The following is a 27,358-nucleotide window of genomic DNA, read 5'->3' as shown; positions in this document are numbered from 1 at the left end:
AATCTCCTCTTGTCTTGTCTTTTTTTCTCTTCTTCTTCTTGAGGCCAGAAGCAGAAAGCAGCATATTTCAAAAAACAGATTTCTAATCCTTGGTCCTTTCTAATCCTTGTTTGCTACAGACACCTTAATGTCCAAATGACCATAGATAGAGGGCAGTTCTAATACAGTAGGCTTCTGCAGATTTCCACCAGTCTCTGTGAAATTTAGAAGGAGTTTAGGAAATCACACTAGTCTTGTTGATCTGTTGTCTTCATTTCATATCATCTGAGCCAGCAAGGACATGACACACATTGATCCACAGCTGCCAAAGACACTATGACAGCATAATTGCTCAGGGAAGAGCTGTAGTTCTCACTACTAAAGAGAAACAGAAGCAGTTTGACAGGGCATCAGTCATCAGCAATCATGCTTTAGTGTAGTGTATACTTTTTCGGTTGTTGCAAATGATAGTTAAATGTTAAACGTGTGGTGTGTAATTTTTTGAATCAAAAAAGGAAAAACTTCTGATTGTCATGAAGGAAATCAATATTGATACAGGCATAATTATGAAATGTTTTCTTTATACCATGAAGTACGCCTATTTATTTTTCACATATGGGTATCTTACATTCATATAAAAATGAACTAGAACATTAGAACATTTTTCCAAAACAAAATCTGCAAAAGAAACTGCAACGGGTAGAATACTTCTGTCCCAGCATCATCTTCAGAGTGCCAGGCCAAGGGTAGCCAGGTACCTATATGCATCTTGAAATGATTAGGGCCTACTATAAGTCTGTGGTTGAATTATCTAACTTTTGAGAAACAAACACAAAAAAAAACGTTTGCTGATATACAGTCACAGCACCAGCATGCACCGACACTGCTCTAATGAAGCTTTAAAAAAAGTAAACACTACTCAGCACAGGTTTATTTTTATAGCTGATAACAGATAATCTTTGTAGTCTATCTAAACACTCACTGTACAGTGTCAGTATTACATAACTGCAAAAGCCCACAAGCGGATTACATTACTCCTCGTTGAAGAAACCGAGGCTAGGATTGGTAGATTTCACACAGCCCCCTTGTGAGAAAAGCTGATTGGTCTTTCGTGTTGCCTGTTAATGTTGCCATGCCTATTCGAACGTAAAGCAGTTTGTCCGACGTGCAAGTGACTATCACTAGATAGCTAGTTAGCTAGCAAAGGCCCGAACTGAATAATTTTAGCAGTAGACGATGAAATTGGGAATATACAACAAGACAGTCTGCTTATAGTCCGTATAAAAGTCGTTGTAACGATGATTATAGACAATGTTGACGCCTTGAAGTCGTGGCTTGCGAAACTCCTGGAACCAATGTGAGTGATGGACTTTTTACATTCTGGCTAGCTACTAACGTTATAGCTAGCTGGGAAGGTTGCTAACTATCTCGCTGGCGTTATATGTGGAAGAGTGGATGGTTTTTAATCTTGCCGTGGTAGTGGTAGTGGAAGTAAGAAAAGTCATCAGTCACATTATTTACAGTTAAAATCGTCTCTAAATCTAGGACCAGAACTTCGAAATCTAAATTCAGTATAGATTTCCTTGCCCGCCCGCCTCAGTTTCTCATTTAGCTAGCTAGCCGCCTAGCATTCTGGTTAGCCAGTTTATCGAAGGATTCTCATTGGTTGTTTTCGTGCTAGTTTGACGAACTGACTTGCTGTCTTAACGTATCACAGAAATCTTTGTACTAAGTTTGAGGAACTCCTATTGCATGTCAGAAGCCTCACAGCAGTGAAATAATTCAGGAGGCCAAGGCCATGTTCATTTATAGACAGTTAGCCGCCGTAGCTAACGTTTGCTTTTAGCTAGGCCGCCTCGTGCATGTAGTAAACAATATTTATTGCAGATAGAATGTACGGCATCTTTATCCGGGATGCATACACGTGTTGTAAACCAATTGCAGTTTTATTTCCCACTTCTTATATCGCTAGCTGACGTCAATTATAATATCCAACAGTGGATAATGTGTTGCATAGTTTAGGGATGTCATCTCGGGCTGAATATCTTTTGACCTCTCATATTAACTATCCGTTGTTTTGCAGATGTGATGCTGACCCCTCTGCGTTAGCCAACTACGTGGTGGCTCTAGTGAAGAAAGACAAACCTGAGAAAGAGCTGAAAGCCCTCTGTGCTGATCAACTGGATGTGTTCCTTCAGCAAGGTAAGAATGGTCCATAAATCCAATTGCCAGTACCATAACCTGCTTCATCTTTAAAGATGGGCCACTGACTGTGAAAAGTTGCATTACATTGTAATGGTAACGAGACGTAGGGTGAACTTCATTTTGTGAAAGTTAACAGGGACAGTTGCGATATCAGAGTCTATTCTTTTTCTAAATCGGCAGATAAATATTTTGATGTAGATGATCTGTGTGGACGGTACTCCAGTCACGGAGAGGCTAACTCCACACGTTTATACCCTAGAGCGAAGATGTAAATACTAGTTAATATTATATAGGTAGTGTAGTAAAATATAATGGTTGTGATAAAGTGGTGTGGTGAACATGGAGCAATTCTGCAGAAACAAGTGTCAAGTAAGGTCAGGCAGAGAGGGCCTATGTGCAGTTCATAGGTGCAGGCTGACAGACAGCCAAGTATTCATTAAGGGGTCTCTGCATAGGGGAGGCGGATGCCGATAGTCAAGGACCGGTGAAGCCGACCGAGGAGTAAACAGGGTCTCAGACACACACGGACACGCACACAGCCACCATTGTCTTAAAAGGTTCCCACAACAAGTGAGCAGAATATTCTGATTGGCTTAACTTGGATAAGTGTTTATTTTTTGATTTGGAAAGCATAATGGAAGTCTGCAAGATTGAAATACATTTCAGCTCATCGCACTCTGTTGTCTGCCTCTCATTGAAACAGCAGCCTCAAGATTTGAAGAAATTAGTTCGCTGCTGTAATACAGTACAGTTGTAACGCATGGAATCGGCTGTACTTTGAGGTAGTTTTGAAAGCTGTCAGTTTTTTTTTTTTTTTTAATGGACTTGCCCACTTCAATTGCGCAATAATGCAGAGTTGAGGTTGCAGCCCTCTACGGATGCCTCTTAAAGGCTTGATTAACTGCTTCAGGTGTTTCAGGTCGGAACTTGAAGGAAAACTGAAGGATTTTTGAACTGGGCTCCATTTCCCCATCTTTTTAGGTACACTAGCTACAAAATGACAATAAAATGTAATCCCATGGGGGAAGCATCCGTGTCAAAGTAAACTGACTGACAGGCTCACAATATTCTTGTTAACTGCAGAGTTTTACGTGTTTCTGTTTACCCCAATAACTGTAAAGAACCTGTAGAAAATTGTAGAAAATGACTGTAGAACGCAGACCCAGGGCTGGTGTAAATCTAAGGGAGTAATCCAGTTAGGTTGTTTGACATGCTACAACAAGAGTAACCTCACCAGGCAGACTAAGTCATTTATACACTACGCGATACAACATATTGTTTTGGGAATTTATTTTAGTTTTTTTTCAAAGGCTAGGCAGTTAATATTTAAAGCTATTTTATTTGCATGTTTTGCCAGCCTGTAGTTAGATATGTCATACCCATTTCATTGGTATATTTTACAGGCAATAATTAGATGTATTTTTCCCTGTTTGATTTCCAGAAACCTCCGGTTTTGTTGACAAACTCTTTGAAAGTTTAGTCACAAAAAATTACATTGTGAAGCCTCAGATGAAAGAGCCTCCCAAAGATGAGCCTAAACCAGTGGTGCAGAAGCCAGACGAGAAGGAGAAAAACAAGGAAGAGGAGGTACTCATTTTTATTTTTATATTTGAATCTTTTAATCTATTTGAATTATCTGAGATTTTCTGGTTTCTAATCCAATTTGGAGATGTTCAATTTGGCTTCAATTCCAGAGACTGAAGCAATGTTTAGAATGTCCAATCACCCACTCAATAGTCCACTATATATTGAATCGGCCATTCTGATTCAGTGATGTAAAAAATTTCAACTTAAAATTTTATTCTCTATATAGGGCACTATAAAATCCCCACACGTGCTGCAAATTGTAGTACACAGACAATGTACACTACAGTTTCTCCAGTTTACCTCAGTTCATTGGTGAACTTACTGAAGAAGACTGGACATTTGTTAGGTTACATGTTAGTTACCAGTTGGATGCCTAAACTTTAAAATTAACAATTTAAAAGTAAACCATGTTTGACAACATTTAGAATAGACTGATTAATTTGACTTTTTAATTATACTTCCCATCCTAATTTGTGTACAGTAAAGGAATTTAAGAAAACAATCTTAATGAGTAATGAAATGCAAATATAGACTGCATAAGCATAAATATCACATCTGTTGCCTTGTAACAGCAATTTAATCTTTTTATTGAAGATAAGCAGTTTAGCATTGCCATGTTAGCATTACTATGTTGCTAAGTTACCAACACAGAAGCATCTGAAATCTGCTGTTGTTTTAACGTCTGATTCCCTACATGGTGAACTCAACAGATTGTTCTGTATAGGGCACAGTGAGTGAGCGAACACAGTTCCAAACACAGCTTAAGAATACTGTCTTTCCAGGCAAATCACGCAGAGGACGGAGGTGAAGTCAGGAGGCGGAGGAGCCCACTGAGGAACCGCCCAGATTTTAATGAGTCAAGGTGAGACACATCTTAGCAACAGTGTGTTTTCTCTATGCAGCACAGATGACTAGGAAGGACTTAAAGTATGTCAGTACTTAATTTATCAAATTTATTTGTAAGTGCAAAGTACACTGTAAAGAAAACATGTTGAGAAGAAATTATCGAGGCAACATGATTCAGTAGACTTGTGAGTTTTCTCATCTTGACTATTGTTGTGGAATTTAAGGTTTACTAAGGTAAGCTGAGAGCTCAAAAATCTATTGCATCATGCTGCCTTTTATAATTTGAGTTTTTTCTGCAGCACCTCCATGAACAGCTCTTATGGTGTGTTAGTGTTGCAGTAGTTGATGTGTGACAAAGTAAACGACTGCCAGTGTGCTACCCCTCAGGAGCCGAGATGACCGTCGACGAGGCGTGGATTGGAAGCGGCGAGACCTGGACCGCCACGGGAAGAGCGGTGAGTCGTACCGGGAGCGACACGAGAGGCGGCGGGGGAGCTCCCGTGGGCGCAGTCGGAGCAGGAGCCGCAGCAGAAGCCGGAGCACAAGCAGGAGTCGCAGCGGGAGCAGAGGACGCGCCAGAGGTGAGACGGAGAGTGGGGGATGAGAGGAGGAAGGAGGTGGGGAAAAATAGTGAGCAAGAAAAATGGATGAAAGAACGGTTTAAAGGCATGTATAGTGGCTAGGATGAAGGGACATGAGCGTAGAGAAAATGAATGGAAGCGGTCAGAAAAGAAATCGGAGAAGTGGATGAAGAGAGACCTAAAGAGACTGAGAAATGGGGAGAAACATAAAGGGATTGTCACATGTGGGCTGCCTATAAATTGTCTGTTACTAACCGATGTTCCGATGTGTTGCTAACCGGGAGCCTGACCTCCAACCCACCTTACCACTTCTTCTACTTTCGGTAATCCTGTCATTGCATTTTGTTGTTTGACATCATTGTTAAAACTTATTTGTCTGTCTTTATTTGATCTCAGAACACTGGTCCAAATTTGAGCAGGAGAGGAAGGAGCAGGCCGCTTACAACGCCGCCAACGCCGCAGCCGCCGCCGCCGCCGCCGCTGCCGCCCCCATGGGGAACCCCCCTCCTCCTCCACCCTTCATGCTCTCCATGAATCCCCCTCCGCACCAGTTCTCCTCCTCTTCCTCAAGAGGCCCGCCGGTCCCCAGCTCCGTCGCTATGGCAACGTCGGCTCGTCAGCCCGACAACACGACAGAGAGCTGGTCCAGTTTCTACCGGAGTCAAGACAAGAGCAAGTCGGTGGACGCCAGCCCCTCCAAGAAGCAGCGCTGCAGGGACTACGACGGTGAGCATGGACACCACATAGACACACACACACACCTGCCTCGAATATGCCTCTACTCCTCTTGCTAACCCTCTCCGACACACATACGTGTTCAGGGGTCTGATATCGCACAATTATTGGTGTTCTTCAACAACGTCTTGTGTTACTTCTTGTGAGAAGGATATTGTATAGTTGTCTGGTTGCATTAGGGCTGTTTAGTCATAGACTAGGAAGGTGATATTTCTGGCCTTTCAAAAACTGTTAATCTAGGCCAATTATAGCAGCGGGAAAAAGCTTTCACACGTGAACTTTACTTCTGAGTCACAGTGATTTACTGTGTGCTTGGTATTGAAAGATGACTTCTACTTATTTAAAGATGTAGCCTAACTAAAACTACTCACTTCTATCCCACAGCAGTGCTCTAGCATAATGTAAAATGTAGCATATGATGTAATGAGAATCAGTGTGGCTTAGTGAGTCTGACTGCCATGAAGAAAATAATGGAAGTCTTTCTGCCTTTAGAACAATGATGTATTCAGTTTGGTATTACTTGAATGTGAAGCTTGCTCAGTGTGACAAGTGCTGTTATTGTAGCTGCGAGCACAGATGTTAATGGCGGTCTGATCCTTTCCCTAAATTATCCTATTAGAGTGTGTGTGTGTCTGTCTGTGTGTACCTGCTCATTTACGAAGTAGCACTAATGACCTTTGTGTCACTGTCTCTACTCAAGAGCCGTGGGGTATTAGTGAGAGGGGAGTGTCTGGGGATGGTGTTTATATATATATATATATATATATATATATATATATATATATATATATATATATATATATATACACACACACACACACACACACACACACACACACACACACACACACACACACACACACACACACACACACACACCCCCCCCCCTCTGTGTCTGATGCCCAAGGGTATGTTTCTCACCAGCCCTGTGTTCAGGGAGTTCATGAAGCCTTCAGGGTAACAGGTGTGTGAACAGGGAATTTCTGTGCTTGTTTGGAGTTGGAGAGAATGCACCAGTTTTTTTTTTTTTATTATTATTTTTTTTAAAGGAACTACTGGGTAAAAGCAAGTTCAATGTCTCATTGCAGACAAGTTGCTATATGAAATGTAATATTTGTGAGTTTCAAAATGTCTCTGTATTCTTCCTAGAGTTACTGATCAGCTTAAATGTATTTCTGTATATCAGTGTGAGAGAACCACCTTCTGCATTTAATTCCAATGCACATCCCCTAACCCTCTCTCCTCTATAGAGAAAGGCTTCTGCGTTTCTGGTGACCGCTGTCCATTCGACCATGGAAACGACCCTCTGATTGTGGACGACAGCATTCTGCCCACCATGATTCCGTTCCCGCCCCCTCCGCCGGGCATGCCACCCCCCCGCATGCCCATGCCCCCCATGACTGAGCCCCCACCCAGCATCCGGATGCCACCACCATCACACATACAGCCTCCCATCCCAGGGATCTTTCCCATGCCTGGTAAGTAACTTGAGTTTAGCACTTTTCAATTTTTGTGATACTACACATTGTAGTCATAGTATTGTTTAGTAAATACACGCTGATACACAACATAGAAAAAAAAGGGCTTTGTCAAGTGACGAATTATGACACTTGGTGCAATGGTAAATTGTACATAAATTGAATTATGAACTCACTGAACAGTCAGGCGATTTAAAAAGTTGGTGCTGCCTGGAATACCCAACCTTAACATGGCTATTTGTATGATATGATTTGTTTGTAATCATATCTATATGGCAGCTGAAAATGATTTAGTTGCAGTAGACCTGAATTTCGAATGCCTAGTGAAGGCCCCTGAGACAGTTTATCTTCATTAAGCACTGAATAAAGTGCTCAAGCTCTTTAGTACAGTCGTGGCATATTTTCCAGTATGGGGTTAACCCTGGTGTCTTGGGAAAAGCCTCAGACCTTTTTTGTTTTTGTTTACATCTCTGAGGCTGGACTGGTGCCGAGTGGAATACAATGCAACAATATAACTGGAGAAACCAGATAGGTAGTGGTAGTTTAGGTTGCCTTGCAATGCAAAGAATAACTTGGCTTGTATTGGTAAACTATCTACGTATCAGACACTGTTTCCATGTCTGTTTTAAATGTCGTTTTAATTTGTTGTCTTTGTACTCGCGTGACCGTTGCTAAGCACTGTGTAGAAGTTTGTAGAGATATTCTCTGTGAGTGTCCTCGATATTACAACTCCTAATGGAGACAGAATACTGAGGCTGTGTTATAGAGGGGGTTCGGGAAAGGTGCAATCACTGAGGGTCATCCGATTAGAATGAAGGAAACAGGGAGACTTGGATATCCAGTTGGACCTGGGGGGTATTCCTAGTACGTGGTTTGGTGAGTAACCCAGATAAGTTAACTCATAGTAAGTAGTAAACCTCCTAAAAAAGGATCCTTATGGCTTTGTTTTGCCAGGAGAATGAAGTCATAGGGCTCTTCTATTAGGAGATTTACCACTTACAGAGTTAACTTATCCGGGTTCGTCACTAAACCACGTACTAGGAATACCCCCCTGGACTCTGTATTAAATACAACAATGAATGAATGAATGAATTGAAGTGTAGGTGGTTCTGAAAGTAAAGCACAGACAGAAAATATACATTAATACACAACCCTGTAGTACCATTTAAATAATAAATTATACAGGGAAAACCTGTAACACTCCTATTTGTACGTTAGCAGCTTATGCTAAGCGAGTTCACGAACAGTAAGTGACACTCCTCGTAACAATCATGAAACAAGCTAAACTGTAACAAACACACAATTACAAGGTACAAAGGTAACTTACTAATGCATGGACGCACACAATTACAACCAAGTGCAACATACAATAAAGTGAAAAAATCCCCGGAGCAAGCTGCCACTCCATCCAAATGTGCCGTGAAGCAAACCAAAACGACTTTAACGTGCAGAGTGGAGTCACATGACCAACGCAATTTCCATATATGGTCATTTAACGAAACATGCTTTATCTGGACAATTTAACAACTACTCACTATGGCCTTTTTCTTACTATGGCCTTTTTAACAGGCTGTTCGCTGATGCTTAAGCCCGAGGAATAGGCCCGGGCTGGCCCTGGTCTTTAGTGCTAAAAGGACATTGGCGGTTGGCAGAGTAGTGAGTGATGGGTACAGGCTGCTTTAATAAGCCCAGAATTGGAAAACAGATAATTGTCATAAACACAAACATCAATCCAAAAACGTTATCAAGTAGATAATGTTATGAATCCTTGCTCACTGTTTGGGTCGTGTTTTATCAGCTTTGAAACACCGAAATACCCAAAATGTCATAATTTCAGTCCTATTTTTGATCATGTATTACCTGTTTTTAAGCTAAGCAATAGCATACCCATGATGTCATCGTATAAAATTGGGATATAATACAAATGTCTGTAGTGGCTGATGGTGTACGAAACCTGAAGTTGAGGGTTGATGGGTGTGTGGTAGGGACCTGTCCACATTCTGTATGGGTTGAGTGTGGGTTATGCATTCTGTATGGGTTGAGTGTGGGTTATGCATTCTGTATGGGTTGAGTGTGGGTTGTGTCTTCTGTAGGACCCCTGCTGATTGCAGCCAGTGTTACTGACACTCCTCCTTCTGGGAACTCCTCCTCTTCTACTCTGGCCCCTCCTGGAGTGGGACCTCCTGCTCCCGCTGCTCCTCCTCCTCCACCACCTCCTCCCCCTCCTCCACCTCCCCCCACACCTCCTTCTTCCTCTTGCTCCTCTTCCTCTCTCCCTGTCCACCTTCAGTACTCTCTCTCTGAATGTAAGAACCTACGCTATTCTCATTGGGTTGCACAAGAGGGACTTTTTAACATGGTAGCAGTAGAGTAGCCTTTGTGATGGTTTTTGTCAAGGGGGGGGAGTGTGGTGTCAGTACTTAGCTCCTTTTGTTCTTTTTAAGGTTGTTTGTATCCTAACACAGATTCTGACCCAGACATTTCAAATTTCAAATTTGTATCCCAAATAGCCAACCCATATTGTTTTCTATTTCATCAGATTCGTACGACTCGGAGGCGTATAACCCGGAGTCGCCGGGCCTCACCAGCCGACCACAGTACCGGCAGTTCATCCCGCGGATCCAGACTCAGAGACCTTATCTCATAGGACTGACCTCCAATGAAGGCCAGGGTTCCCGAGGTACCGAATGTCAGTCACCACACATGCCATCATTCAAACAGAATTTCCATCTCTGTAATGTCTGGAAGTTCAAAGTGCATGTGTGCTGTGCTGCACACTTCTTTTTAACAGTGAATGGACTCAAGGATAGTACATTATACTGGTGTCTCAATTCTGTGTGCAATGAGAAATATTCAAGTATTTTCTGTAATCGTCAGTTATTTGATAATGTCATCGAAACTAACGTCACTGTGTGTCTTTACAGCCGCAAACATAGTGATCAAGACGGAGCCCTCGGTGACGAGCGCGTCCACCAGCGAGTCCTGGTTTGGCTCCGACGCTGAGAGCAGGAAGAGGCCTGTGAGCTCCACAGATGGCCCTCATCCCAAGAAGCCCTGGATGGACAAGTGAGTACAGGCATGGAGTGCGGCTCAGTCAGAGCTGTAGCCTGTCACAGATAGACTCTTATTTGACATGCACACGTTATGACGATAGCTAGGGGTGGGAATCTCTTGGCACCTCACGATTCGATTCCGAGGTCTTCGATTCTAAACCGATTATCGATTATCAATTCTAAAACGATTATCGATGCATCTCGATTTTTAAAACATTTGAGTTTGCTACTCAGTCTCAAATCTGAGTTTGCTACTCAGAGGTTGCCAATCACTTCCTACTTTGTGTTTGATAATTAAAGAAAATCACCAGATGAAAAAGCTTTTCGTTGTCAAAATTATGACTTTCTATGAACAATGCAATAATCGATGCAGCTTGCATTTCAACACAAAATGGATGTTAAAAAAAAAAAAAATCGATTATGAACTTTTCTGAATCGAGACGGAATCGTTCTAGAGAGAATCGAGAGAAATCGAAGAATCAATTTTTTTTCCCCCCACCCCTAACGATAGCAGTGGCTTTTTATTTTATAGCGTTGGCAGTTTTTCATGTTAAATGCATAGCAAGCTGTCCGGTTCAGAACAACATGAGCAGATGCACATATACAGCGTGCTGAACCCTGGTTAAAACCCAGCTTATACCTTTCCAGTGGAAAAGATTTGTGTGTGATGTGCTGACAGCCTCTTGGTCAAATCAGTCAGAAGTTGTATGTGCAGATTTGTTCCCTGGCTAGCAAATGTCTCACTAAAAGGTAAAGAATAGGTTGGAGATAAAATCACTATCCTGCTATTTTCTTTAGTGAGAGAGATCTTTTGATGAGCTCTGTCTAAAGATGTCATGGCACTGGACGTTCTAAGGGTGTGCCGCTCTTCCCCTAGGTCAAACTTCAACTCGCAGCATAAGCCCAACTTCCCCAAGAAAAATCACTACGTTAACACCAAACTGGAGGTCCGCAAGATCCCACGGGACCTCAACAATATCACTAAGTTAAATGAGCACTTCAGCAAGTTTGGGACTATTGTAAATATTCAGGTATGTTTTGGATATTTTCAGTTGCGTCTTATAATTTATTTTAATGTTTTTTGTTATTAGCTGATCTTGGGTAGAGAGTTTATGTAAAGATCCATTGGGACGGTAAAATATTTTACATTTTCTTCCTGAAGACTTTTTTCATTAGTCTGTGGTGTTTGGTGTTTTCTTGAGTGTGTGTGTGTGTGTGTGTATGTATGCGACGTGGTGTCACCACAAGGTTTGCCATCTTCTCTGTATGAGCAAGAACGTAAAGGCTCTCCCAATCTGTTTGCATTTCCACCTCCCAAGGCCTGGTTGAGTTTGGTTCTTGTCATTTGCTTTAAATGTTTTTTTATTAAATACTTGTGGATTTCTGTCCCAGGTCATGTTTGGGGGTGACCCGGAGGCCGCCCTGATCCAGTACACTTCCAACGAGGAGGCCCGGTCAGCCATCTCCAGCATCGAAGCCGTGCTCAACAACCGCTTCATCCGGGTGTACTGGCACCGCGAGCCCACCGGGGGGCAGCAGGAGCAGGGCCAAGGCAATAGCCAGGGCACCAGTCTCGCTACGCAGCACACCACCACACACAAGGTGAGTGTGTCAGAGTGGGACAAACGCATAGCTTTACATAGCACGGGCTGTGGGCATTGGGTAGAGGACATTTCAGTAAGGGAAATAAAGTGGAATAACAAAAGTGTAAAGAGTGTTGCACAAAGCTCTTATTCTCTTGTTGTCTTTTTCTCTTTTCAACCCAACAGCAGCACAACCCAGGGGCCTATGTGCTGAATAAGAACTTCCCCAAACCCCGGGCAGAGCTGCCTACTGTGACCCAGGGAGCATCTGACCCGAAGGGTACTAGCCCAGAGCTGCCCACAGTGAGTACACAACACAGACACGCAACACAGACACGCAACACAGACACGCAACACAGACACGCAACACAGACACGCAACACAGACACGCAACACAGACACGCAACACAGACACGCAACACAGACACGCAACACAGACACGCAACACAGACACGCAACACAGACACGCAACACAGACACACAACACAGACACACAACACAGACACAATGAGCTGGAGTAGAGCTGGGAATTTTCCGTCTGCATGGAGTAGGTGTCGTAGTATTGTATTCAACAGTTGTAAATGTAAATGCGTATGAATAGTATGATTCCATGCGATACTATCACAATATTTGGCCTACGTTACAAAATGATTGCGATTCTTTAAAAATGTTTAAACTGCGATTCGATTCTGCAACACTTAATACTTTATTTCTCACATATTATAAAAATGCCATACGTATTCTGGAAGCCGAAATAGTCACACTCGACATGAAAACAGATGGCATGTTTCTTATACAGTGGCCATCATGTCGCAGTAGATTTGTTCTCAACTCACATATTAAATCAATGAAATTCGAATCTATCGATACTTAATAAATGTCGATAAGTTCAAGGGTCCGTGAGGATGCGATTTGAACGCTGCAGGCATCGAGAGGAGGAGATGGAATAGATGTCGGGCAGCTCTGCTCCGATGATCCTGCCTGCTGTTTTAATCAGCCTCTGGATGGCTGCCTGCTCCGCCTTTGTGCAGCTGGAGAACCATACGTTCAGGCAGTATGTCAGCACACTCTCTATAGCGCAGCGGTAGAAGTTGCTCAGTAGTCTCTGAGGAAGGTGTTCTTTCCTCAACTTCCGGAGGTAGAAGAGGCGTTGCTGGGCTTTCCCCAAGACGGAAGCTGTGTTGTTTTCCCAGGACAACTCCTCCGTCAGCGTTAGACCCAGAAACTTAAAAGAGGTGACTCCCTCAACCTCTTCCCCGTTGATGTAGAGTGGGAGATGGTGATTGTGCTGAGCAGACTTCCGGAAGTCAATGATCATCTCTTTTGTTTTCTTTAAGTTGAGACTGAGGTTGTGCTCAGAACACCAGGCTGCCAGGTTTCCCACTTCTTGCCTGTAGGCAGCCTCATTGTTGTTGGAGATGAGGCCAAGCACTGTTGTGTCATCTGCAAATTTAAAGATGTAGTTGGATGGGCAGGAGGGAGTACAGTCATGGGTGTAGAGAGTGTATAATAGTGGGCTGAGCACGCAACCTTGTGGGGCGCCAGTGCTGATGGTCAAATTCGAAGAGTGGTGCTTCCCCAGTTGTACTCTCTGTGTGCGATTGGTCAGGAAGTCAAATACCCAGTTACACAGTGTAGCATTGAGGTTTAAGTCCTGAAGTTTGGAGATGAGTTTGCCTGGAAGGATCGTATTGAAAGCAGAACTGTAGTCTATAAAGAGAATACGGATGTAAGTGTTCTTTAGCTCCAGGTGCTCCAGTGCAGTGTGAAGCAGCAGGGCTACTGCATCCTCTGTAGATCTGTTCGCTTTGTAGGCAAATTGGTGTTGGTCAAAGGAAGCTGGTGTGATGCCTCTTATGTGTTTCATGACCAGCCTTTCCAAACATTTAGCAGGTATGGGGGTGAGAGCCACTGGCCTATAGTCGTTCAGGCATGTGACCGCAGTCTTTTTTGGCACAGGTATGATGGTTGATGCTTTGAAACATGGGGGGACATGAGAAAGGGCTAGAGAGCGGTTAAAAATGTCTGTAAAAACCTCTGTCAGCTGGTCCCCGCAATTCCTTAGTACGCGGCCTGCCACACCATCTGGTCCTGCCGCTTTCCTGGGGTTGATGGTTTTCAAGCAGAGTCTGACCTCGTAGGGGCTCAGAGTGGGTGCAGCAGCGTCAGAGGGTAGGGGCAGAGGCAGCTGACCAGTGTTGTCCCTGTCGAACCGTGCATAGAACTGATTCAGCTCTTCAGACAGGGTAGCACAGCTGGACGGGGGGGGATGACGCAGTCCCTTTGTAGTCCGAGATTGCCCTTATTCCCTCCCATACTTGTCTCGGATTGGTGTGAGTGTGGAAAAGTTGCTCAACACGTTGCCTGTGCTTGGCTTTTGCAGATTTTATGCCTCTCCTCAGTGCTGCCCTGGCTACGCTGTACACTGGTGCATCACCTGATCTGTAGGCTGCGTCTGGCCTTTAATAGTGTACGCACCTCTCTGCACATCCATGGCTTTTGGTTGGGGAACACTCTCACAGTCCTCCTTCTTGTGACATTGTTCACGCAGAAGTTGATGTAGTCCATAACTGAAGATGTGTATTCCTCCAGTGCCCTTTTTGGGTCAACAGGAGCTTCCAGGCTGTTAAATATTGTCCAGTCCGTGCTGTCAAAACAGTCCTGCAGCTGAGGGATGGCATCCTCATTCCACACTGTTATGGACTTGGTGGCAGGCCTTGTCGCTTTTATTCTTTGTTGGTATGAGGGGTACAGGAACAGCGAGAGGTGGTCAGACAGGCCTAGGTGGGAGTCAGACTGTACTTTGTAAGCCTTAACAACATTAGTGTACACCTGGTCTAGTGTCACACTGCCTCTTGTTGCACAGGTCACGTTTGGATGGAATGTGGGGAGCACAGATCTGAGATTAGCTCGGTTAAAATCTCCTGCTACAATGAAGGCGCTGTCTGGGTGTGTGGCCAGTCTTTTACTTATGTAGACATGTAGCTGTGCTAATGCTAGTTTAGCATTAGCGTCCGGAGGGATGTAAACAGCACAGATGAAAACAATGCCAAACTCCCTCGGTAAGTAGAAGGGCCTGCACTTCAGAAGCATAAGTTCCAGTTCGGGGCAGCAATACTTTTCGACAATGCTTGCGTTTGTGCACCAGCAGTTATTTAAGAATACACACAGACCGCCACCGGACTTCTTACCCGAGTCAGCTGTTCTGTCGGCCCGGTAGACGGTGCGGCCTGCTAGCTGGATAGCTGCGTCTGGTGTGGTGCTGTCTAACCATGTCTCCGTGAAAATCATGCAGCAGCAGCTTGTCAACGTCCTCTGTGCTGTGAGTCGTAGTCTGATCTCATCCAGTTTATTTCTTATTGAGCGGACATTGGCGAGGAAGATTGAAGGACGCGGTGGTTTGGATGGGTTAGCCTTTAGCCGAGCTCGTACACCGGCCCGCTTGCCTTGTTTCTGCTTCCGCTCACAGCGTCTCCTCTGCCGGCCCGTTGAGGCAGAGCTTTCGCTGGGTAAACTGTGGATCTCGGGAGGAATGGATATCTCGCTTGACAGTCGATGTAATTCACGATTTATGTCCAGGAGCTCGGCACGGCTGTACTGTTGTGCCAGTGCAGGGCACATGAGTGCTAACAAACAAACTATTATTAAAACTATTATTAAACAAAATCCTTTAGCCGGGACAGCTGTGTATGCGTCGCCATGGCAACCCACCTAAACAATTTCACTAAAACTAAAATAAAACTATAACTATACAATTACTGACAAAATCCTATGGTCTGGAGACCCCTGAGATGCTGCGTGGCAACCTACTATACAATTAAAATAAAACTACAACTAAACAATTACTAACAAAACCTATAAGTCTGGAGAGCCCCGAGCCGCTGCGTGTGTACGCGCCGCCATGGTAACGCGTACACGATAAAATAGCGGGACGAAAAATATTGCGATACTACACTGTATTGTTTTTTTTTTTTTCTCACAGCTTTACCAAATAGGTCTTGAGTATGAATGTTTCAGTAAAAGGAAAACAATTTCCCTCTATCTGTTTCTCCTTTTCCAAAGGCTGCTATGTCTGCAGGGGGAAGTCATATGAAAGGGCCATACACACGCACCGTTCTCAAGCCGTCCTCAAAGTCCCTGGGGAAGACAGCCAAAGCCCTTCAAGCGCAGGAGGTCTTGAAGAAGAAGCAGGCGAGTCTGCTCAACTTTTAGTTTTGGGGGATTTAGGGGGTGTGGGTAGAAGCCCTCCCAAAGCCTTTGTTGTATCACGAATCTTGATTCAATTATATTTACATACAGTGGGGAAAATAAGTATTTGAACCCCTGCCGATTTCGTAAGTTTGGCCACTTGCAAAGAAATGTGTGATCTATAACTGTAATGGTAGGTGTATTTTAACAGTGAGAAATAGAATATCAACAAACAAATGCAGAAAACTGCATTTTAAAACATTTATGACTTTATTTGTATTTGATGCAGAAAATAAGTATTTGAACCCCCAAGCAAACAGCAAGAATTTTGGCTCCCAATGACCAGTTATGTGCCCAAGAAGCACACAGATTAGTCCTCATTAGGCCTAACAAGGTACACCTGATCTCAACTGATGACATGTATAAAAGAAACCTGTCCAAAGAATCATACTTCACACCTTCAACCTCACCACCATGGGCAAGACCAAAGAGTTGACCAAGGACGTCAGAGATAAGATTGTAGACCTGCACATGGCTGGAATGGGTTACAAAACCATTGGCAAGCAGCTTGGTGAGAAGCAGACAACTATTGATGCGATTATTCGTAAATGGAAGCAACACCAAACAACTGTCCATCGCTCTAGGTCTGGGGCTCCATGCAAGATATCCCCTCGTGCGGTATCGGTGATCATCCGAAAGGTGCAGAATAACCCCAGAACTACACAGGGGGAGCTTGTGAATGATCTCAAGGCAGCTGGGACCACAGTCACCAAGTAAACCATTGGCAACACACTACGCCGTAATGGTTTGAAGTACTGCAGCACTCGCAAGGTCCCCCTGCTCAAGGAAGCACATTTACAGGGCCGTCTGAAGTTTGCCAATGAACACTTAAATGATTCTAAGGAGGATTTGGAGACAGGATGTGGTGAGATGAGACCAAAATCAAGCTCTTTGGCATCAACTCGACTTGCCGCGTTTGGAGGGGGAAGAATGCTGAATATGACACCATCCCCACCGTCAAGCATGGAGGTGGAAACATTATGCTTTGGGGCTGTTTCTCTGCCAAGGGTACAGGACAACTCCACTGCATCGAGGGGACTATGGATGGGGCCATGTAACGTGGAATATTGGGCTTGAACCTCATTCCCTCCCATTGAAAACGCAACCTTAAGGATTTGGAGAGGATCTGCAAAGAGGAGTGGACCAAAATCCCTCCTGAGATGTGTGTAAACCTGGTGACCAACTACAAGAAAAGTCTGACGTCTGTGCTTGCCAACAAGGGTTATTCCACCAAGTACTAAGTCATGTTTTGCTAGGGGTTCAAATACTTATTTTCTGCATCAAATGCAAATTAAGTCATAAATGTTATAAAATGCAGTTTTCTGGATTTTTTTTGTTGATATTCTGTTTCTCGCTGTTAAAATACACCTACTATTACAATTATAGATCACACATATCTTTGCAAGTGGTCAAACTTGCGAAATCAGCAGGGGTTCAAATACTTATTTTCCCCACTGTAAATGAGTTTCAGTAACTTTTGCATATGGAATGAGACCCACGATGGCAATACCTCATTATTGAATCTATTAGTTGACGACTTTGAGCACTGCTGTGAGGGAGATGAAACTCCTGAAAGGTTAGTTGCATTAACTCATTGATTCCCTTTTTTCTTTCATTTTAGGAAGCAATGAAGTTGCAACAAGGGATGCGAAAAAAGAAACAGGAGATTCTGGAGATGCAGATTGAGTGCCAGAAGGTAACAAAGCCACTCTGTTTATATGTACATTAGGGCTGGGCGGTATGACGGTATATACCGTGCAACGGTAGAAATGTGTCTACCGGGAGAGATTTGGCCATACCGTTTCAACCGCGGTATACTCTTATTTTGAAATCCAATCGATTTATTTTTAGATCATGACCTCCGAACTATACATCATCCCTCTTATTATACAGCAACTCGCCAAAACGATAGACATTCCTCCAAAAATACCTCTTTAACGATTGTGTTGCCGTTTTGTGATTTCTGCTGAGAAAAAATAGTTATTCAGGCAAATAGAACTCAAAAGTTTCAGGTGTTGCGTAGCAACCCATTACTTCCCGTTACGTTAAATGACCGGACTACTTGCGGAATGATATGAAAGATGGTCAGCGGTCATTACATTTTCGCAGCAGTGAAAATAAAGAAATTACAGACCTGCGAATGTTGGGGTGGCCCATTCAAATCAACCGAACTTTTTTGAAAATTCTGAAGAGCCGTATAATACGATACCCAGTACAATTTTTAAGCACATAACCTGCAAGGACTGTCATGCCTACTTGTTGAGTAATCCTCGACTGTTGGGAAAGATTCAATATACTGAAAAATATGGACTCAAAAAAGTGTCTAGTGTAGGCATTTATTTGCAGATTCTGTTCCATTTTTCTCAATGATGATCAAATATTAGTAGTTAAAGATGCACTATTTCGATAGTTTAGATTTCTTTTCAGTATTTCAAAGTGAATGAGCTGTGAGAGCACAAGAACGGTGAGCGTCTAGCAGCGATTATCATAGACATATACAGTACGTGTATGTATGTCAACGGCAATTACCGCCAAACCAACAAGATTCTAAGTAACATGGAGACAAAACTTTTTTTGGTACTCCACGTAGATCATAAACCCTTGAATATAAAAACGACTCAGTGAAATCGGTTGAGAAATATAAACGCTATAGCTAGTGCTTTTTTATCCAGAAAAACTGCAGCTCCATCATTAACTTGCGTCTGTTTACAGGCCAGTCATCACGTTAGCACGTCGCAGCAACAGGCTGAGGCGGTCAATGGAGCGTCTATGTATATATGTCTGTGTAATGGCCAACTTCTTAATTTTCTTATTTTAATATGTGGCCACATAAAGAAATTATCTCATCATTATTGCGTTAACATATGGACACACATTGAAAAGAAAGTTGTACCACTTGAGTTATCTTCTGAAAGTACATTAAAGAACCACTGAAACACAAGCACTAGACTAAATGCCACAGCATCTTTATTTTTTTTTTACATACACTTTGCTTTAATTTTACTATTTAAAGATTCAATGGATACTGGCCACTATTGCTTAGGCCAATAGCCTATTGAGGCAGTATTGTTTCTGCACTTTAGTGTTCTTAAGGGTCAATAAATAAATGTCTGTGGACACATTTCGCCACCGCTGAAGTGTCCTCTTTTTCGTATGATAAACCGTGATATATACCGTAACCGTGATATAAAATTACAAATACCGTGATAGAAGATTTTGGTCATATCGCCCACCCCTAATGTACATTAGGGGACATATAAACTGTACATTGTGTATAATGTTGCACGGTGTATCGATACTACAAAGGTACCGCGGTACCCTCACGTTAAAAATTATACGATTTTGCATATTTTTAGTATCGATACTTCATTAAAATAGCTCGCAAACAGAGTGCACTCACTGTTCCGCTCCCTGTCAGGCTGCTTGCACGCATTGACTGTCAATATGCAAGTAAATTTAGCATTGTTTGTCCACCCACTCCCACAGACAGTCAAACAGATGCCAGCAGTCAGCAGCAACACAGTCAGAGTTCCCTTCCAGCTGTGTTTGAAAGCCAGCGGAAATATGAGAGGGCTCAAAAGATGCGCAGAGGTTAAACGGAGCAGTTGCTGAGTTCATCTGTACTGATCAGGTGCCAATATACACAGTCGAAACAACTAGATTTAGGAATCTTGTGCATGCGTTGGACAGGAAATACGATATGCCAGGGAGAAATTATTTCATGAACAATGAAATTTCAAAGATGTACGCTGAGACCAATCGGGTTATTCAGGCTCAACTTCAACGTCAGCCTTGTTTTGCTCTCACCACTGACCTCTGGACAGGCAGTGCAGTTGATGCATACATGGCACTCACAATCCAGTACGTAACAGAAACCTGGGAAATGCAGTCCTGGTGTTTAGGATGTACTCCTTTGTATTCAGACCATACTGCAGATTCTATCCATGAAGCGCTGGAGGAGATGGTGTGTGAGAAATGGGGATTGGACATGTCAAAAATGGCTGGTATAACTACTGACAATGCCTCCAACAACAAAAAGGCGTTTGAAAATTACACTTGGATACCCTGTTTTTGGCATAATCTACATTTGGCAGTAGGCAAGGCTTTAGGCCTGGACAACATTAAAACAAGCTTGTCCAGGCTTCGGACAAACTTGTCTGCATTTTCCAGGTCGAATAAAATGCAAAGGAGCCTGAAAGACAAACAGAAGATCTTAAATGTTCTTGTGCTAAAGCTCATTCATGATGAGCCCACCCGGTGGAATTCCACCTTTTGAGATGGTGGACCGATTCTGTCAACAGCAACGAGCTGTCTCCTGTTTTGGCAGAAACCAGAAAGAAGTGGCATCTGATGCCAAAATTCTGATATGGCAAATTTAGAGACGGTTCGAGAGATACTTGACCCGATAAGTGACCTAACTGATGCGCTAAGTGGAGAGAAGGTACCCACACTGTCTTCTGTACTGCCTCTGAAATAGATGTTATTTTCCTGTCTGGAGAAGAGGGATGGAGAACGCATCATTGCAGGTGACAAAGACCAAATAAAATCAGACTTTGCCTCAAGATATGAAGACACACAGCTGAACATTGTCCTTAATACAGCAACATATCTGGATCCTAGGTTCAAAGACACTTTTGTTGCAATGGAGGAAGAAGTGAAGGAACGTCTTTTGCAAAAATGTCATGAAGCCTCAGTACCGCAAGTGGAGCAGGTCCAAACAGGAGAGCAGCATCAGCAGCAAGAGGAAGGTCAAGGAGGGACAAAAAAAAGGAAAACTGATCTAAACATTCTGCTGTGTAAGATACATTTTAAAAGGCTACATATAAAAACTGTCAAATGGAAAATACCAAGCCGTGTTAGATGCAATGATGAAAAGCAACTGTCAGATAGAAATGTACCAGACAGTCAGCAGGTCAATGCACTGGGTCAAAGGCAGTTAGACAGTTGAAATGTGGAAACCACCTAAGTCGCAAGAAAATATAATAGAAAGTAAAATACAGAAGTTCTGTCTGCTGATTGTCTGGTACATTTCTATCTGACTATCTGACATCTATCTGACATATTTTGGATGACCAGTCACTCATCTTCATTTTCGGATAAACTGATCCTGCTTACTACAGTAGGCCCAGCTGTGGAGACGTGTATAAAGAATCTCCTTCAGAGAAAAAGAGCATAGTTATTTTTGGTGTACTAGCTCTTCAAGCTGAGGAAACCTCCTTTTCCTCCCCTGTCAGAATGCGGATGGGGGCAAATGAATCAATGAAAATATTTATCCGCGCTTGACAGATTTTTGGTCGCCTGTGCAACCACAATGGTCGTACAATGGAGCCCTGCATTAGAGGGAAATCTGAGTGGAAGTACAGAGGGATGCAGGCGAGTAAATTAAGTGAGACCCTCTGATCCGTCCCTCACACTAATTTGATCTGTCGCTCATGCTGTGCTTGTTTTCCCACTGGTCAGGTGCTGATCGCGCGACTGGAGACGAACCGGACGATGAAGCCGGAGGAGCGGGCCAACATTATTAAGACACTGAACGGCCTGTCCGAGATGATCTCAGCGCTACAGACGGAGATCGTGGCCCTGCAGCGGCCCACAGCCGTGGTACCGGCAGCCAACAAAGACAACAACAACAGCAGCAGCAGCAGCAGCAACAACAACCAGTCAAAGAACAAAACTGACGTAAGAGCTTCTCTCCCCCAGGGTTGAGCCACTGTTTCAGGGATGACTCGGGACAGGGCTGGGACTGTTTCCTTTGACACTACTAAGGTTTCAGATCATTTTGGGTAGCAAACATGTGAAAAACTGATATATCAAGGCCAGCCAAGATGGCTTTTAGATTTATTTTCTCAAGGTCTATAATGCAACATGCAAATGAATAACTGAGTAGTAACGAATACAAAGGTATGAGCTGATCTAGAAAATGAACCTTATGTAATACCATGCACCAAACATCAGTGATGATCTCTATGCCAGATGCTTGAAATGACTTAAATGAATTGTGAATGTGATGTATGGCCTGTGTAATGCCACGTCTGTAGGCCCAGAAGGAGCTGCTAGACGCAGAGCTGGACATCCACATGAAACTAGGCTCCGGAGAGGACACGGCCACACTAAAGAGGAAGCTGGCAGAGCTGCATGCCGAGGTCAGCCACAGGCCACTCAGCTATCTCTTAATACCCCCCCCCCCCCCCCCCAAAAAAAAACATGCTTATTAATGTTAGAATAGTGAGTCCTTAGTGCAAAACCATGGGTACTCTGTCGCACGCACACATTGCCCTGGTGTAAGCACAGTAGTACTACAGACTGTGAGGTTGTTGCCAGACAGTCATTGTTATGTGTTGTTTGATAGAAGTGCAAGGCATCTGCATGTCTCAGGAAAGAAGCTGATGAAGTGAACTATAAATAGGGTGTGGTGGCCAGATGCTTGATTCTTAAACCAATGGTACTGCAGTGTTGAAAGTGAAGTCAACCATGAGCAATTTAGTAAACTTTTTTTTTTGTTTGTTTGTTTAGTTTTGTTTTTTGAAGTTGCTGTCCCTTCCTGTCATCTTTGCACTTCTGAAACTAGGGCCCACGTGTCTATGTGAAATGGTCAGGCCTGTAGTGTAGCCTTTTCTTTCTGATGTCCCACAGAATAGCATGCGCTGAGTTGTTCTAAATATGAGAAAAAAAATATAAATGTACCATAGCACTCTGCCAATGCAGTCACCCTGTACATGCATCACTAAGAAGGAAGACATATTTGTGTTAGTGAGTAAGGGTGTGAGTGTGACACACACACACTTGGAGCATAGTTTTTTCCACCACTGGTGTGCTTAAATTAGTGTGTGTGAAATATGCATGGCCTTACCCCTCTCCAGCACATTAAACTACAGGCACTTACCAAGCCCAAAGGACCCTCGCTCAACGAGCCAGCTCGTACAGCAGCCCAACACTCAAGCATTACATGGCATTAAACTTTGAGCTGCTTTTCCTTGTAAGAAAGGAGAGGGAAGACAATTAATGGGGAGTGGGAGCAGGGGGGGTTGCAGTTCTGAAGAAAAGTCTTCAAAGGTCGTGCATGCTCCCATAACAGTGAAAGCCTGTGGAAAGGAATACAGTTGGTGTCAGTATTATTTATTATTATTGTTTTTATTTATTTTTTATTGGACAGTTCTCCTTCGGTCACTTCATGAGGCACATATGAGGTGGGGCAAGGATGGGCAGTGGGTTATATAGCTCACGACCAGGGCAGAGTTTGGCTACTCACCTGCTCAATCATTGCAGGTGTTTGTAGGTGTTTCAGCGAATTGGATGCATGTATTTAGTTCCCCATATGTGAGCTTTGTCTCACTCCATTCCCTCGGAAACCGAGGTTTCAAAGAAATAGGACGTTTTAAAACAATGGACAGTTAAACCAGGGAAAGCACATTCATGATTGCAGTGGTGATCTGGATGCTTTTTATAGATTTTCATTCACATTTAAACTCATACACACAGTAGACATGCACACTCATACACTCTCTACTTTTAAACCAAAGAAACAGTTCTGTTGTCATTAACCAAAGCATTCCGTGTGTGTGTCTGTCTTCAGGCGACGCGTATGGGACTGATCCCGGCTACAGCTACCGCTGTGGCTATGGCTGCAGCTGCGGCGCGGCCAACATTGACTCCTCCAACTCGTGGGCGCGGCGGGAGAGGCAGAGGCAGAGGTCGCGGAGGGGGCCGGGGAGGCGGCAACAACATGTCGGTGGATCACCGGCCGCGGGGCCTCATCATTCATGGAGTCACGAAGGAGGAGAAGGAAGAACTGAGGCCACACTTCATGGTGAGAATCGGGGAGAGATGTGGGGAAACCAGAGGGAGAAAATATGGTGGTGGATGGAGATTTGTTTCTTCTATTTTATCCTCAGCCCCCGCCCCAGTTGCACTGACGTGAAGTAATGGCAACAGGGTATTCTTCCATGGTTTCAGAATCCCTGGGTAAAGGTTTATAGGATTCTTTAAATACACCTATGGCTCATTAACATTTCTTTTGATTTCTTTTATGTGTCAGAAATTTGGTGAGGTGGAGGATTTCCGCGATCAGGATGCCACCAGTGTTGTCATGACCTTCAGGTCGCGGATCGAGGCGGAGAATGTAAGACTCACTGCAGTTCTCTTGAACTCTTTCACTTGTTCACTATTTGCTCTTAATCCAATGGTCAATTATCCACTCCCCAAAACTCATATTTGTCTTGTCATGTCAAAGTTTGTAAGGTGCCCGTTGCATTCACTTTCATTCTTGTGCCCAGGCTGCCAATCAAGGAGCCAAGTTTAAGGGCAGGTTTCTGGAGATCTCCTGGTACGCACCCAAACTGCCGTCCGTTTCCTCTGAGCCGTCAGAGGAGGATCCGAAGGAGGAGGCCAAAACAGTACGTCTTCAAACCCCCCCTGTGACCTTTGAACCTGTGATCTGCTACATCTCTGTAACTTGTCTCCTTGTTACTGTGTCCATAGGAACATGTTAGCTCCTCCCTGCTCGCTGAAGATGAAGAGGAGGAGGAGGATGATGAGGATGAGGACGAAGATGGGGAAAGCCGCTCATGGAGAAGATGGAATAAATAAATTTATGTGGCTTTTTATCTTTAATTTTATTTTCAGAGGGGGGGAGGGGATAGGATACTAACTTTGAAAACAAAGCTGTCAGGTCATACTCTTATATCTAAACAAGTATTCATTGACTAAAGGAAAAACATCTTTTGTTGAGGGTAGAGGTGTCTTACTTGAAGATTACCCACTGCAAGAGCAACCACACCATTTTGATATCTGCGTAATTAGTCCCTCGTGTCTGTGCAGACAGACCAGTTTGAAACATTAGGAACACAAACTGCTCTAGGCTTCACGTTGAGTACAGTGCAGTGCTATGTCACAAGATTTGTGACTCAAAATTGATTTTTCTTTCTTCTTCCTTACATTTCTTCAGTGTTTGCACCTGCTCCAAACTATCTTAACGTTTTAGTGAGCTAGCAGGTGAGCACTTCCTCTGACAACATACTGATTAGCATTGAAGGCAAAACTTAAATGTGGCATTGAAAATCAAGTCAGATGAGTCTAGATTACTACTCAAACTATATGCTTGAATACCCACCTCCCCTATTATCATTGCAGTTACCCCCTAATGCTTGTTGTGCCACTCTATGTAAATACAGTATCCATGGTAACTGAGGCACAGCTAGCTGTGCTGTAAAGTGTTGAAAGGAATCCCTAACTTGCATTCTGTCGTCCCATACCAAAGAAATCTTTGGAACAGGATGGGTAGAAGACATTGTTTTCAATTGTTGACTTGTGTATAGTGCTGTTATGAATGTATGGTTTTGGTTTTACATTATTTCGCCTTACATGATCAGCTGACTGCTGGATTTGTACAAGATTCATGCCTCTTTTTTGTTGAGCTTTTGTGTAAATTTTGTACATGTTGTGATTTGGAATGACTGTTCATACCTTTTTATTACATGGTAGCCATTTCAATGTAGAAGTTGTTGGGGACTAAATGGTTTCCTATTGGTTTTTTTTTTTTGTGTGATTTTAATTTTTTTTAAGTTTGAGGAAAAGTATACTGTCCCTTTCTAAATTTCTTATTTATAGCAGCTTATTTAAAACTCCACCATCCTATCAGTAACGGTTATATCCATGCATTTCCAAATAATAATTTACCCCCCTATTAATGCCTGTCTGTGATGGAGACATATGTTTTTGTTATGGCTCTAGGTTTTTCTGCCTCCCATGGTTCTCATTCCCTTATTTTGAAATACCCTTGGTATAGAGGGCTATCCATTATGCCCAGTGTGAATGTGCAAGCCTGATGAAATATCTATATTTTTGTTATTAGTACTTACATATTGTATTTAACAATGTAACAAGATAATGATGATATATGGTTAGGTCATATCATTCACCAGCCCTTTCCTGTATCTCCCTCGATTTCATAGGAGTGAGATTTATCTGTAATTAGGATGGCCTGCTTTTTGTACCCTTTTATGTCATTGTACATGACTTCAGGATGGAAAAATTACATTTTTTTCTGAGAAATTTGTGAACTCAGAAAAAAATTATATGTTGCTATGATATTAATAGCAGGACTATTTCAGTGGGAAAAGATTCAAAAATATTGATCTGATATTCTTTATTTTTGAAACATTGTGCTATACCATGATTTGGTGGCACGGTGCATAAAACATTTAGTGAGAAGGTTTGAAATATTACTGTTTATATATTGCAGAATATGTGGATGTATTTTAAGTTTTGTTTGTAAATGATTTTTTAATTTGCATGTTTGGTTACCAATAAAGAAGAAGGAATGGTTTTATTATGAAGAATACAACAAACACAGAAGAAAGAAAAACCAATTGGGCCTAAAGAAATTATCAAAAAAAAAAAAAAGAATCTCAACATCTTAACAAGAAAAAAATCAAAAAAACTTACACCATTCCAGTAATGATACCTGAACCAATTGTTGTCTGTGATTTATTTGTGTATTATTGAGAGGCGAAACACACCTTTGCCTAATGACCGACATGCATCTCTCCCAATGGATGTTATCGCACAAGATGGCCTTATGATTAGGATGAGAGAACCATTCATTTTTTGGCAATTTACAAAAGATAAAACGGGGGGGGGATAGGAACAGTTAACATGAACTGGACATGCCAGTAAGGACATTGACATGGTTGTCTGTTGTCATTCATTTGCCCTGGCTCTTTCTCAATCATTCTTGGGTATTCAAGGGTATTGTATTGTAGCAGGGAAATTGACTCACTAATATCTTGGGCCTGGTGTGTCATTGAGAAAATATTATTCACTCCTGTACACTCACTGTTTTTTTGGCCGCTTGAATGTAAGCCCTGGTGAAGCCCTCCTCACCGACACCCATCCAGACCACCCAAGTAAACTTCCTGCTTGAGTGCGGGTAACTTCATTTAGCTTCAGTGACTTTGACATATTCAAATGTCGCTGAATAATGCATGGGCACTCCTTACTTTGGGAAGTGAAGTGAAAGCCACTCGGAGTGGATGTGATTTAATGTAAGCACCGTTGTGCACCCC

At 43.0% G+C, this 27,358-nt stretch overlaps 1 protein-coding gene across 2 annotated transcripts; it reads left to right on the top strand.

Moving 5' to 3' along the window:
- Positions 1–1,094: 1,094 nt before the first annotated feature.
- Positions 1,095–26,762, top strand: rbm27 (RNA binding motif protein 27). Of its 2 annotated transcripts, none has more exons than XM_031571761.2 (20): positions 1,095–1,336; positions 2,063–2,181; positions 3,626–3,771; positions 4,554–4,633; positions 5,005–5,198; positions 5,595–5,924; positions 7,184–7,411; positions 9,951–10,100; positions 10,336–10,477; positions 11,342–11,495; positions 11,857–12,066; positions 12,234–12,350; positions 16,110–16,238; positions 17,917–17,991; positions 21,756–21,974; positions 22,334–22,438; positions 23,869–24,102; positions 24,331–24,414; positions 24,569–24,688; positions 24,774–26,762. In XM_031571761.2, the coding sequence occupies exons 1-20, from the start codon at positions 1,278–1,280 to the stop codon at positions 24,879–24,881; spliced, it is 3,003 nt and encodes a 1,000-aa protein (XP_031427621.1). In that variant the 5' UTR covers positions 1,095–1,277; the 3' UTR covers positions 24,882–26,762. The 2 variants fall into 2 exon arrangements, with proteins under 2 accessions (XP_031427621.1, XP_031427622.1); XM_031571762.2 differs by having other exon boundaries at positions 1,096–1,336; positions 9,951–10,091.
- Positions 26,763–27,358: the final 596 nt, after the last annotated feature.

This window comes from Clupea harengus, chromosome 8, assembly GCF_900700415.2.
Source record: "Clupea harengus chromosome 8, Ch_v2.0.2, whole genome shotgun sequence".
Lineage (NCBI taxonomy): Eukaryota > Metazoa > Chordata > Actinopteri > Clupeiformes > Clupeidae > Clupea > Clupea harengus.
The sequence above is the reverse complement of the archived record's forward strand: the minus strand, read 5'-3'. Positions and strand labels throughout refer to the sequence as shown.

Excerpts from the sequence above, each read along its gene's own strand:
- rbm27 (XM_031571761.2), top strand. The coding sequence starts at position 1,278 with ATGATTATAGACAATGTTGACGCCTTGAAGTCGTGGCTTGCGAAACTC. Across the intron at positions 5,199-5,594 it reads GAGCAGAGGACGCGCCAGAG|AACACTGGTCCAAATTTGAG; the intron begins GTGAGACGGAGA and ends ATTTGATCTCAG. Across the intron at positions 24,415-24,568 it reads CGCGGATCGAGGCGGAGAAT|GCTGCCAATCAAGGAGCCAA; the intron begins GTAAGACTCACT and ends TCTTGTGCCCAG.